The sequence below is a fragment of the Ctenopharyngodon idella genome, chromosome 11 (assembly GCF_019924925.1).
Source record: "Ctenopharyngodon idella isolate HZGC_01 chromosome 11, HZGC01, whole genome shotgun sequence".
In the NCBI taxonomy this organism is placed as follows: Eukaryota; Metazoa; Chordata; class Actinopteri; order Cypriniformes; family Xenocyprididae; genus Ctenopharyngodon; species Ctenopharyngodon idella.
In genome coordinates, this window is record NC_067230.1 from 3855884 (window position 1) to 3870225 (window position 14342).

The 14342-nt window shown below is 36.5% G+C and overlaps 1 protein-coding gene across 1 annotated transcript in view; it reads right to left on the minus strand.

Annotated features, from left to right (window-relative positions):
- The window catches only part of avil (advillin), a 32613-nt gene that overhangs the window by 12639 nt on the left and 5632 nt on the right, over window positions 1-14342 (minus strand). Inside the window, exons 4-14 of the mRNA XM_051912564.1 lie at window positions 10338-10568; window positions 9771-9818; window positions 9583-9662; window positions 8512-8586; window positions 8153-8349; window positions 7675-7783; window positions 7279-7389; window positions 3946-4151; window positions 3720-3798; window positions 3127-3225; window positions 1455-1608 (exon numbers count right to left, since the gene is read on the minus strand). Of these exons, the coding sequence (XP_051768524.1) occupies window positions 1455-1608; window positions 3127-3225; window positions 3720-3798; window positions 3946-4151; window positions 7279-7389; window positions 7675-7783; window positions 8153-8349; window positions 8512-8586; window positions 9583-9642 (1090 nt within the window). The 5' untranslated portion in view covers window positions 9643-9662; window positions 9771-9818; window positions 10338-10568. The remainder of the gene's footprint in view (window positions 1-1454; window positions 1609-3126; window positions 3226-3719; window positions 3799-3945; window positions 4152-7278; window positions 7390-7674; window positions 7784-8152; window positions 8350-8511; window positions 8587-9582; window positions 9663-9770; window positions 9819-10337; window positions 10569-14342) is intronic.

Here is a 14342-nt window from a genome sequence, read left to right on the forward strand (position 1 = left end):
TGGCAAAAAACCCTTCTGTCATCTTTTCTGCATTTCTCCTCTTCTCGTCACAATTTCTCTTGTGTTTTATGTGTTCTGTGTTCTAGGACTTTTAATTTGAAGTGCATTTTCCATTTCCATTGTTCTCTTTGTTCACTTCCTGTGGTTTGTTCCTGTTTGCCTTTGTTTCTATAGTTACTCATGTTTGTTTCCGTGGCGGTTCATTACTCACACCTGTTCCTTGTTAGCCTGTGGTTATCCGGTGTATTTGTCTTGGGTCGCTCGTCGTCTTTACATGTATGTTTATAAAGCTGTTGCATTTCTGTTCCTTATTTGAATTATTGTCCCCTTCCCTGTTTGGATTATTATCATCTTCTTCCTGTTTGGATTTAAGTTTCTTGTTTGGTTCACGTCATCCCTTTGTGTATTTCCTTTGTAAATTATTGCTGTAATTAGATCCTCTCCTCTTCGCTAACCGTAACACTTCTCTAGCTTGCTTCCTAATCTAGCTGTTTAATAACTTAGGGAACTTCTATGGAATAAAAAAATTTAAATTTAACTTTTTATCTAACAATTTTGATTTTTTTTCTCGCAGTTGCGAGTTTCTGAGAGAGAAAAAACACAAGTCAGAATTGCAAGATTGCGATTCTCAAGTTGCGATTACTTTTTTTAATGTTTTATTATGTTTTATTCCTTAACTTTGTCAAGTTTTTGCACACATATTTTTCAAGTAAATTTCACGTATGGAAATTAAGTACACTTTACTTAACTAAGTTAAGTAAAATTAACAAAGAAAATAGGTAATTTTTAACTTGGCCAGTAAAAGGTTGAGTCATTTCTATTTAGTTGAAGTTTCCTTTGCAATACTTTTTACTCAAACAATATAACACTGAATTAAACCATGCTTTTGAAGTGTGTGCTTTACTTAGAAACATCCAAGTAAATAAAACAATAGATATTGTTATAATAGAAGTAACGCGGCACCTGAACACAGAGACCTCAATACTTGGAACACAATACACAGTGATGGTAACATTCGATGGAGTGTGAATGTGTCATTTTGAGTAGAAAATTAACTCCAAATGTCACAAAATGGCTAATTACTAAACCTAACAACAAAAGCAATGATAAAACAGTGTATACAGCTGGAAAACAGTGAAAAATCAACCTCGTTAATTATTCAAGGCCCAGTGCATGATGGGAACACCAGTATCAGAAAAGTTGAGTAGTTTAATTTTAATTTTAACTTAATTTTATTTACTTTTAATTTTTATTCTTGCCTGAACTAACTTTTTCATGTAGAAATTGCATTTGTTTTTTCTGTAGTATTTACTTCACCACAGAATCATTTTTATCAGTGAAGGTTACAAATAGAAGCTGAATCGAACTGAGGTTTTAAAAAACAATGAAACAAAATCATACCTCTGAAAGTAAGTATATGCAGGAACACACATGAAGGCAGCTGAAACACATACCGATTCTCCCGACAGTGTGTGTCCGGCCCAGACCTGCTGTCTGCTCTCTGACAGTCCAGCTCTTGAAGAGTTGTTTAAAGAGAGCCGATTCCCCTCCATCACTGAGAGACTCCACTTTAGTACTGAGTGGATAACCCTTCAGTTTAATGAACTCCTGTAGAATCAATCACATTAATAGGTAACATTTAATTTGGTCCACTTTAGACATTCTACTAACTATAAGTATCTTTGCAACTATTAGTAGTATTAGTAGACTGTCTGCTTAATATCTGCTAACACTTTATTTTGATGCTTCCAACAAACATTCTACTGACTATGAGCAAATTTGCAACTACATGTCAACTTATTCTACTAACCTGAACCCTAACCTAACAGTCTACTAATACTGTAATGAGAGTTAGTTGACATGTAGTTGCAAAGTTACTCATAGTTAGTAAAATGTCTAAAGTAGACTATTGAAATAAAGTTTAACCTATTAGTAATCTGATAATTAATCCAAGTCTTATTATGATGACAGTGATAATGTTCTTCATTTTGAAGAACTTTAAAGAGAATTTGCAAGTGGCTGGTCTTTTTAGAAGAAAAAACAAAAAAAAGTACAATTTGCATGATGTAGGCCTACTCGCAAGAAAACGGGACATTCTAAAACGCTTAACGTGAAAAATACTTATTATTAAAAGATCAAATTCTGTAGACACCTTATTAATAACCCATACTATGTGCAGATAAGCATAATGACTTCACCCTAGGCTGGACGAGTGTGTATAGAAATGTATCTTTCTGTCCAGGCTATTTAATAAAGTCTGTGCTTATGTAGAGATATAATATAGATTGTCCTTTCTGTTTCCATTTTTAACAGTAAACACATCGACGCCACTTTTTTCATTCTTGAAGTGAAGTTTTTGCCTGTATGGTGATTAGATTCACTGTTTTGGACTGCCACCCTGAACTTGAGACGCGCCGCATCTGGTGTGAGGCATATGACGCTTCATCCATAGCGTGCACAGAGAGCACACGAATAGACCTGTTCTTGCGCTTGAACAAACAAATACACATAAAAGTATGGCAAAAGTTGGAATCGAGAATCGTTATTGAAAGAAATCCTAAAACGTAGCTTGACTAAGTGATCGAACTCTATCAGCAATGAACACTGATCGAATGCGTGTTATTTTATTTTGACTTTTTTCTCAAAATTTAACAAGTTTTTTCTCGAAACACAATGACTTTATTCTCAAAATTTAATGATTTTATTCTAGACATTGTATTCGATTTTTTTTTTCTCAAAATTTAACGAGTTATATAGTGACTTTAATCTTGAGATGGTTTTATTTTTTTATTATTATTCTTCCGTAGAGTTTGCACATTTTTTAAACATTTAAAATCAGATTAATTATGAATCATTTGTTTGCAAGCATTTAGGTTGGTAAGCAAAAAGGTTGTAGGTTCAATCCCTGCAAGGTTTTCTAAACTGTTACTATTATGGTACTTTTTGTCAAAACTTTGAACACAAATGACTTTTCATACATTGAAGAAAGTGGTGTCCAGTGAAGGCAGTTCAACCTTGTAAGGTGGGCAGCAGCTGATTGCTGATTAAACCTCAGTGCACATGCAGGTCATTAAGCACTTTATTAATAGAGGGAAATTCACTTTTCTCAAATGAAAAGAAACTCACCAGAGCCCTGGTCATTGCTGCTTGCCTCTCTGCTTTGTTGGCTGTCTTCCCCTTCCACACAAATATTGACATTCCCCCCTGGTCCAAAATGTAACAGTCCTCAAAAAATAAAAATAAATAAATAACTAAATAAATAAATGTTAGGGTTGCGTAAAGTACTGTCAGTCAAATGTTTGTAATGACAATGTCAAGATTCATCAGGATCAAATTGTGAAAGAATGGTTAGGAGGAAGCATGAAGATCTTGACCATGATGCACCTCTTGATGGAAATAAATGTTGTGATGTTATTTTCATCAGTTTTTGGGCAAGATCTTGTAGTGACAATGCAAGAGGTGAGCACTCTGTAAAGTCTCCTCCAGCACATCCCAAAGACTTTCAATGAAATTAAGAGGTGCCAATTCATGTGTGAAAATGATTCTTCATGCTCCTCCCAAACATTCTTTCACAGTTTAAGCCTGATGAATCTTGGCATTGTCATCCTGGAATATGACGTGTCTTCCTACGTGGTTGTTTAAGAAATGAAAATCTACACATTCCATCAATTAGGAGAATTAGAAGAACTGTTGCCAGTGTAGATCTAGTGTGTACTTACATCGTGATTCAGCATGTCTTGTGTTAGTGGACCGGTTGCGATCTCTGTGATCTTCATAGATCCATTCGCATCTGACACACTTCAAAGTTTGAGATTTGTTAGATTAGGTAAGGACTAGCAGACCCAGTAAACATTAGGTGAGCCAATTAATCAGTCAAGTGATGAATGATATTTTGTGTAATACAAACAGTTGACAGAAGGACACAGTAGAGCTGACGGCACTTACTGATAGAGGGTGAGCTTTGTCATTTGCTCCTGGTCAGATATTTCATCAGGCGTCCCGCTGGGCAGTGTAGAGGGCCGTTCACCCATAATGCTCACCATAACTTCCATTAACAAAGGCGATTTTGCCTCTGCATCTCCCTCAATCACCCCAATTTCTGCCCGACCCCCTCTCTCACGGTCCCTGATGTCCTTGGCCAACATCATGCCCTACAGTCAACAATAAACAGCATGACGTTACATACATGCTCTCTCTCTCTCTCTCTCTCTCTCTTTGTACATATATATATATAACAGTTTGAATCTGATTGGCTGAGAGGTCTTTCCAGCCATGCGATATTCTACCGATATCGCCACTGTAACCGTTTCACCGTTTGAATTACTCCACTGTCAGCATCCTCACAGCGAGCGCCATGGTGGACGAGCAAACCCACCATATTTTTATAGATACTACTGTTATTTTGTAATGGAATGTAGTTTTAAGGTGAGAATATAGTTGTTTAGATCTCAGATATGCGATTGTTTATGTAAACATAGCGCCTATTTGAAAATTTGTTTAGACGCTTTCGGAGACGTGAGCTCCAGGCCATCAGCAACCGTCAGAGAACAGCTTCATCTTGGCCAGTCCTTCGGGAATTTGCTGCGGGCTCTTATTTAGATAGTGGTTAAACATGAGGTATAATTCGTTTTGGGTGTATCAGACGGGCAATTTTTGGTCTTAGTGATACTTGTTTCAGAGCTAATAGATTTAGCTTAAGGACTATATTAAGTTTCATAACTTTATATTTACATTTAAATTAAATCCTGTACTAACTAGAGCACTGCTTTTGTACATTTGACTAAACTGTTTGCTTGTGTTTATTTTCTTTTTTACTTCTTATACTGTTATAATGGCTATTGTTCTTAATTTAAATATTATTGTTCAATAAATAATATTTTATATAAATAACATGCCATATTTTTTGGTATTGAGAAAGAGTCCATCAGTGATTTCGACTTCAGTGAAAATTACATTAATACGCCATGAGATGGCAGCAAAGACTGTCTTTATGTGTGAGTGAGTCAGTCGCAAAGACTTTTATATTGAAATGGACTGAAACAAGGAAACAAGGACGATTTTACTTTAAACAACATCTTACGAGATGCAACTGACAAATGCATTGATTAGCGCTGTTAAAAGGAATGTTAAATGTTAAAAGGACAAAGACAAAGATATTGCTTTCCTCAGCAGACATTCAAACTGATTTGTGATTATGAATATAAGATTGATCTGAAGAATATCAGCTAGATGCAGGTAATACACTCGCTCAGGTGATCTCTCTCTCATAATACTCTACATATTACAGTGAGTTTCAATGAAGTGACTCAAAGTTCCTTTGTCACTAGTTCTAAAGTGATGTTTTAGAATTAGTAACGAAGGCTTGGGCTGGACTATGAAAATGTCAACTTGAGATTTGAATCCAGGGCGAAAGGAAGTATTTCTTCACAAAAGAGGGTTTTTAAAGACATTCCTTTGTTGTTCTTATTTACATACACACTCATGTCGTCAAACTGTTGTATAAACACAATATCACACGAGTAGCCGTGCGATATGGATCCGGGCTCCAAACAAAAAAAAATTCATTAAGGAGCCATTGGCTCCTATAGGGGGAAAAACAGGCGCCAAATAATTTTTTTAAGAGCCACACAACAATGAACTTAAAATTTTAAATCACATACTTTTAGTTATCCTGTTGTGTTTATATATGTCCCCTTTACAGTGTCAGCTTTTTCATCTTGTGACTTTTCTGGGAAATGAATGTCACTATTTTCACTTAATACTATTATAGTTTTTGTTAATATTTTGAATCTGTTGAGATTTTTATATTTTCTGCTTTCATTTTTTTGTTAAGTTTTAATTTTTTTTTTTTGTTTTTAGTTTTATTTTTTGTTGTTTTTAAACATGTCTGTTTAGTTTGTATAGATTTTTATTTTAGTATTAACATTTATTTCAAGCAATAAAAAATGTTTTTAATGGTTTTAGTTAACTATAATAACCCTGATGCTAGTAAAATCTTTATATTGAATAATATGTGTCAAATAATGTTCTTAGTCCTTCCTTCCTGAAGCTACAACAGTTTACTTTGAATCAAATGAAAATAAATATAAATATATGGAAATAAATATATAAATATATTAAATTTGGTTTGTGTAACCAAATAACAAACAGGGGCAATTGATATACATACTGCTTGACTTTGATTACTTTGAAATACAGCGAGACTCTTATTTTGAAATGTCTGTGCTTTACTTTTGCTGCTCATTCAAGTTCAGATGAGGATTAAAAAATTACGATGCTACAACCGTTTACAACAAAATATATTATAAATAATATAAAGTAAACTTTGTGATAATTGATCAGCATTAGTTGATAATCAATCGGTTGACAAATGTGCGCTAATCATTGATTGCGAGCTGCTCTGAAGAACGCGCAACAGCGCCATCTGTTGACTTTAAAACATGCAGCGCTCACATTTATTTAATGAAATTAATAATAATCACGTTAGGGAGTATCGCGATTTGTTTTTCCATCCACAAAATATAAGACGCCTTAAAATGATCGTTTATACTCTTGTTATACTGTTTAAGGCACTGAAGACTTTTAATGACCTTAAATTGATCTGATGAGCATGAGCGGAGTGAAATAATTAAAGTGATCAGCATGATTGATATTCGAAACGGTAAACACGCGATGCATTGTGTGTGTATCTGCAGTCTGCAGAGCCGGTTTCCCCTTTTGAATGACGAATATAGACGAATTCATATGAAGAATTAGGCAGTTGTCTCCTTTACGCAGGAGCAGAACGATGTGTTCAAGTGCAGCTGTTTTGCACTGACGCACGCGACGAAAGGCAACAACACAGTCGGGTTTCATCAGCTCTAGTTCTTTGGCGTCTGTTTGGTGTGTGAAATTTTTCCCTACCTGTCCTGTTCATATTTCAGCGCTCTAACTCAGTGAAACATTCACATGCAGCATCTCATTTAATTATGTCAACACAGCAAATGATGTGATAGGCTACTGGTCACGGAACACGCAAATAACATGCAAATTTTACAGTCATAACGTGTGAATTTATATGGTCGCCAATGGCGACCTCAGTAAAAATATCACTCGCAAATTAATATTTTTAGTCGCAAATGCGACCGTTTTAGGCGCAGTCTGGAGCCCTGTGGCTGTATATCAGCACGCTGTGATTGCCTGCGGCCTCGTGCCTATGGCCGAATCACAGCTGTGCTGATATACAGCCATATCGCACGGCTACTCGTGTGATATTGCTCATATATAAAAGATGCCAACCTTCAGACGTTCTTGTCTGTTGCTTTCAGGGCCGTTCCACTGGATAATGGTCTTGCCCAGATCCAACAGAAAGACACTCCCAGTGTCAAAGCTGTTCCAGCTAATTTCCACCTGCAAATTGGGCACAACATTTAATCATTTATAGCCTGAGAATTATAGCCTGAATAATTTCACTTCTTTCTGCACTTTTTGTACATCACTGGATTGATTTCAAATGATAATATTAATTATCTAGAGAAAAGCTTCCTGATGGAGATTCACAAGCATTTTGACACTTTGACAGATACATTCAAGATGAGACAAAAGGTTGTGAGGTTATAAACACTCAGGGTAATCAGTGACATGAAGAAACCATTTTGGTAGGCTACCTGTGGAACTAGAAGACAGTTTCCTCACCTCTGTGCCGGTCACTTTTCTTTTTCCTTTCACATGCAGCAGTCTTTGAACGTTGTAAGTGTTTGTCTCCACATGGTTCATTCCTGACGACACCCCTCCTGACTTATAACTAAGGAACATAAAGACATATTTGTGGCTTTCTGTCATCTTAAAGGGTACCTATAATGGATATAATGTAAGTCTCTGGTGTCCCCAAAATGTGTCTGTGACGTTTCAGCTCAAAATACCCCACAGATCATTTATTATAGCTTGTCAAATTTGCCCCTATTTGGGTGTGTCCCTTTAAATGCAAATGAGCTGCTGCTCCCGGCCTCCTTTCCAGAAGAGGGCGGAGCTTTAATGGCTCACGCTTCGGTTGCTTAACAACAACAAAGCTGGAGAATCTCACACAGTCAAAATGACGACTGTCAGTAACGGTGTTCAAAGAAATAACCTTACTTGACCAAATGAGATATGGACTGGTGTTTCAGATGCTTACATGATGCCCTGTTTGAAATATCCACAGAAGATGCTGGACTCGTGGTGCTGAACCTCACGGTACTGCACAGGTGAGGAGCCCAGGAATTCATCCAGCTGAATGGCATAGACAGCAGCGGCTCCTTGTTCGTCCATTGTAGACATGGAACCAATCCAATAATGAATGTCATAGTATGCAGATCTGCCACCTTTGCGTGTCTGCATATAAGACATGGGATGTAAAACATAAAGCTGCAGCTGAGTTTCTGAATAAGTGGCAATATGATGTCTATAAGCACCAACAGAAAATAACATGTAATTGTGTTCTATGCTTTCAATGTTTTCAACATAATTTGGAGGTTTCAGGAAGAGTATACTTACTGAGAGCAGTAAATAGCAGTCGCTTTCATAAAACTGTCCGTGAACTTTTTCCGGGACCAATACAAGATCCATTTTCTAGATAAAAATCAGTGACAGTGTGAAATTTATTAGAAAACTTTGTCAACCTGACCAAAATCGTATGTGATCAGATGACTAATACAATACAAAAGTTACTCCCCAAATTGGTATTCACTTGCATTCAATATTGTAAATATTAAGTTTTATATACTGCATTTCACAAGAATAGCAGAGAAGAAATCCAGAGTAAGGAAAGAAGCCTGATATTTAATATAAATAATTATTTAAATAATTCCTGCCCAAGGCATACGCAAAAAGGGGCGGGGCCGGGTTGAGTTAGTTAGTAGTCTGTTGAAATCAAGCGTTCCGCAAAAGTCCTGAAAAGTGAAGCCAAAGCGTCTCTATCGCCCCCAGGTGGTTGGTCCCAGTATAGGTCATAAACCCCGCCCTCTCCATGTAATGTAATGGGATGTGAGACAAACTAAACAAATAAGTTTTTTTCCTAAAGATGGTTTCTTTGTGTACATTGGCGTCCAAATTTTTTTACTATGGTTGAAACTGCCGGTTATGGTAAGAGGCAGGATATTTCCCAAACACTCTCGAAGAGCTTGACCAATCACAACACACTGCTCCAGCCGACCAATCAGAGCACATTGTGCTTTTCAGAAGGAGGGGCTTCATAGAAACTAAATAGAGCGTTACTGACAGACTGGAAAGAGAGGAGCTGCAACAATGAAGAATATCAAAAACTCAATGTAATTATTTTAAAACATCTTCACACTTACAGTTGTAAGTTTCACATATACCCTACATCCAATCATTAATACAATAGCTGGCTTATATTCTCATTCATTATATATGCAAGCAGCACATTGCAAGCTGTTATTGAGTAGGAATGTAAAAATGTCTTGATACTTGTTCAGTAGATGTTCAAATCAGTGAACAAAGCAACAGCAGCAAACAAACAAGCATTTCAGTCCAATGTTTCTTCAATAGATTATGTATCAATAAACTATTTTTTCACTAATTACTGCTGATAGACTCAAAACCTACCTCGATTCTCCAGATGAGTATCCCTGGAGAGTGTGTGACGGCTCTGAATGTGTGCTGCATGATTCAACAGTGACACTGGACTGAAACACCAGAGAGAAAACAGTACATTGGGCTAAAGCTTTCATTCAGTATCATTATAGGTTCCTTTCAATATTTAAGAAATTATTGACAGTATTTTGCACACTTACAGAGTGTCCAAAAGTGACGTCGGAAAGGGAATATTTGTTTTTAATGACCTACAAGTTCAATGAAACCATCAAAATATGACAATATATATTAAATATTTAAATATGAGGGAAAAACAAAACACTAAACTTGGTTAAGTTGTTTATCTGACAAAATCATTTGGCAAAAAAGGCAAACTACAGCTATACATTTTATTTTAATATGCAAAAAACAAATTGCAAAAAAACAAAAAGCTGACAGGAAGAAGCAAACATTTAATACAACATAATCAGTTATTAATATTTGGTTGGTTCTCTCTTGTTTTTGCATGTGGCCAAAAATGAGGTTTCATTGCATTATTATCTCAAATAAAACTATTGACTCCAAGCACAACTACACAATATGTTGACAAAATCTTTAACACATTTATATCTATAACACATATAATATTTGAATAAAATGTTTAGATGTCAATAGACCAGGTATCACTTTTGGCCACTGAATGTTTTATTCTGTTTTTAGCTCAATGTAAAGTAGTTTTAATAACAACTATTGTTAAAGCAACTTTAATTATAAGTTTGAAAAGTTACCTTGAAGTCCAAAGGGTGATTTTTTAGAGATGATTCTCTCGAGATGAAAACTGTTGTGTTTAGTCTAGAGACAAGTGAACAAGTCCGGGATTCTCTTTGTCCGTAGTAAGGCACGAAGTAAAATATGCCCTTTTTTGTCCATATCTTTTGCTCCGATTTGACAGATACCTCATTTGACTGTATTTGCCTGCTGTCACTCCATGCTTAGCTCACCGACCAATCAGGATAAGACTTCAGCCCAGTCAATGCAAATGAGGAATGTAAACAAACACAGATATTCAAAAGACAAGAAATGTAATCATAAGGAGTCATGGAGCAGGTGCTGAGGTTCAGTGGATCATGCGTCTGTTTACAGCCTCAAATCAATGCAACCACGTAGACTGTCTAGTAATAATGTCAGATTATTACTGATTCTGGTGCACAGAAACATGTTGAGTCGAGTTTTATTCAAGCCAAATGCAGAATATCATTTCACTGGGTCTGCAGTAATTATTGTTTCATTGGTTCTTTTTCTAGGATTGCTGAAATGTCTTGTCATTGATATGTCATTCTCATCTATTACGCCAATGGCAGAAATAAGTGCAGTTAAAATATTCAAAATATGTGAGAGGGCATTGCTTGAATGTGGCCTTATTGGATGCACTTAACTGTGTAACTAACTCAAAACTAGATCATTTGTCCTTTTCTTGACCATGTGACTAAAACAAAAGAATGTACATTCCTCCGGCCACCAGAAGGCGCCATCACCAGAGTATTAACCACAGTCACATGCCCTATTTTCGTGCACTTCCAGTTCCTGTTCCCTACAGTATCATTCTACGATCTGTTTGAAGTATTGCCAATTCAACCTGCCATACCAAGTGATCTTCATTGTTATTTAGATTTATTGTGTGTCGACTAATTCTGCCGACTTATGTTGTTGAATTACCGTCTTGGACTTGCTTGACATTTTAAGTTTAACTGTGTATGACTCCTGTCTATCATCTTGGATTGTTCTGCAGATGGATTCACATCATCCTTCAGTGTGTATGCAGCTAACAGGGAACGTTCTCAGAACTTTAAAGGGGCTTGAGAAATCAACTTTTCCTTGAGCTTTTGATATATAAGAGGTCATCATACTATAAGAATATCCTGTAAGTTTCAGAACTGAAAACTTCCTTGTTAGTCCAATAAAAGCTTTTATTGACACCATGCCCAGCGAGCGACTGATCCTGGAATAGATAGGTGAAACTCTGCCTCCGCAGAAGAAATCAACCTACTTCATCACTGCAGTGTTAGCCCCGCCCACTGGTGTGTTAGTGAGATGACGAGGACTGAAAAGCGATACAGGACAAAAATAACATTACCTTTCAAATGTGTTACGTGTACAGAAGGGGACAGCGACACAGGAATACAGGTATTAGAGTTTATTGAGCAACCAGAATGCTGACAGAGTGCAGGTGAGTGAAGACAGGTTAATGCGTTGGCAGGTATTGATGAGGAACTGATACTTGTCTTGGTTTTGCAGGATTGGCAGACGGATGACAGACTTTGAGCTTGAGCAGACACAGATGAACTCACGGGAGACGAGGAGACAACGAGGAGTCGAGGGAACACACAGGAGACAGGTAAGTATCTTCGGAGGAGTCCTTGAGGTAAGCAGAGTGGTGAGTACCATGTGCAAACGAGACCGGACAGTGACTGAGTGAGAACGTGAGCCTTTTGTGCTGCTGGTGATGAGGGTGCTGATGAGCTGCAGGTGTGAGTGATTAATATTCTGGTGATGACATGCGCTGTGTCTGTGACAAAATGTTTCTAATGCTAGGAATATGGTTATTTATTTCCAACAATGTGAATGGCTTTGCAAACAGACTTTTACGATATGGACTCGACAGTAATGCAACAACATGTAAGTAACTGTTCATTCTAAAGCCTGATCTGATATGTAATGATTCATGTACAGTCAGATGTTCTTTGTCTGTCAGTAAATCAAACCAGTGATTAAACGGTCAACTTCATGTTGTTTCTCTTAGTAGGATGAAAATAATCTGTTATTTAAACGATGATTAAATTATATATAGAAAGCGATCAAAGAACACTCCCTTTACAATCGCTGGAGCTATCAATCAAACAGCGCAAGTTTATCAGTAACTGAGTTCTGGACTCACGCCAAAACCCCCTTTTTTTCAACGAATCTCTTAGTTAGATCGCGTTTGCACTGTTAGTAATGATGAAAGCATTCGTTAGTGTGCAGAAATTAAGTTGCAATGACGAGATCACTGCTTTCATGCTCTCAACAACATGGCTGTGATCGGCTACAATGTTTATCACTGCAACCTTTCATGCCACGATCTAAATATAATGCCATAGATCGAAATGTAATGCTATAATCAACACTTTTCATGATTAGTTAACCTTGAGAGCTGTAATAGTAAAAACATGCTAAAGTTTTCGAGAGAGTAATACTTAGCTATTTCATATTGCAAAGATGTTAGCCAATCACAGCAGTGGGCGTTTACACTAAAGTCTCACAGCAGACACACCCCTTAAAACAGAGCGTTCAAATCAGAGGGCTAAAATCAGTGTAGGAAAAATGCCTTTTATTTTTAAACAATAAAACAACGCAGTTCGTGACCCCTTTAAGGGTTAATAAAGAATTCTTGTAAGGTTAATAGAACATTTGTTAAAAGTAAGCTGGTATTTAATAATGTTCTCAGAACATTAGCATCAAAATGTTATTTATACATTGTTCATGAAACATTTAGTTGGGTGTTCATCTAACCTTACTACTTGTTTCAGAACGTTCAGAGAACATTCAAAAGTAACATTCCCATAATGTTGGAAGAATGATCAAATGGAATGTTCTCTTCATGTTTTCACCAAGAAAAGACATTAAAAAATAAAAAAAATAAAAACATTTTGAACGTTCAGAGAACATTCAAAAATAAAACTGTTTTAACTTATTGATACACGATGTAACTTTTAACACAATGTAAAAAACAAAACTGCATTCATTTTTGTGGAAGAACATTGTTTTGGTTGTGCTTCAGCTCTGTGTGGATGAATATGATTATCCTACTGCTCATAAAACATTCACTACTAGAGATATAACCAGTTTAGATGGAAAGGATAGTTGGGTTAAATAAAACTGCCCAGCATGTTGGGCAAACATTTAACCCAATCACTGGGTTTGTCCATTTTCAACCCAACTTGGGTTGTTTTTAACCCAGCATTTTTTAGAGTGTGGTATGTTTTTTATCGTTGAGAAAGGGTCTTTAATTTTTTGGTGGAATCTTCAATTTTTGCTGCATAATCAGAGTCAGTAGTGTAAGAAACTACACTTCCAGCACAGCTACAACAACCATCAGTGGTGGACAGTAACGAAGTATTTTTACTTCGTTACTGTACTTAAGTGAATTTTTCAAGTATCTGTACTTTACTCGAGTATTTTTATTTTGAGCAACTTTTACTTTTACTTCACTACATTCCAAAGAATAAGATAGTACTTTTTACTCAACTACATTTCATAAAAGATATCGTTACTCCTTATTTTAAAATGAAGAAATCGTCACATGGTCAGAGACGCAAAAGCGGTGTCCGATTCGTGCACCAACTGATTCTTTTCAATCATCCTGTTAAATCGGTTCACAAATCACATCAACAAGTCATTCGCGAATTGACTGATCGTATTGCAGCTGTTCTCGAGTCAACAAATCACTGATTCAATGATCCGTTCAGAGCGCGTCTCCAGTTAACTGAATTTACAAATCGGACTGAAAATTAGCCAAGAACTGGGGGATCCTCTGAGTGCGCGCACGACTGATGGTGAAAAGTAAGTCAGCCTACTAATGTTGAATTTTAGGATGAATTATTGTAGCTGAAAATCATATTTAGTTCAGTTGTTTTTTAACTAAATCTGCTGTAAAGGGCGATCTGTTTAAGCCCACTGAAATGCTTTATGCGGACACGTCCACATCAGTGTGTCTACAGATCGCGATCGCGATTCAATCAGATCAAATCACATTT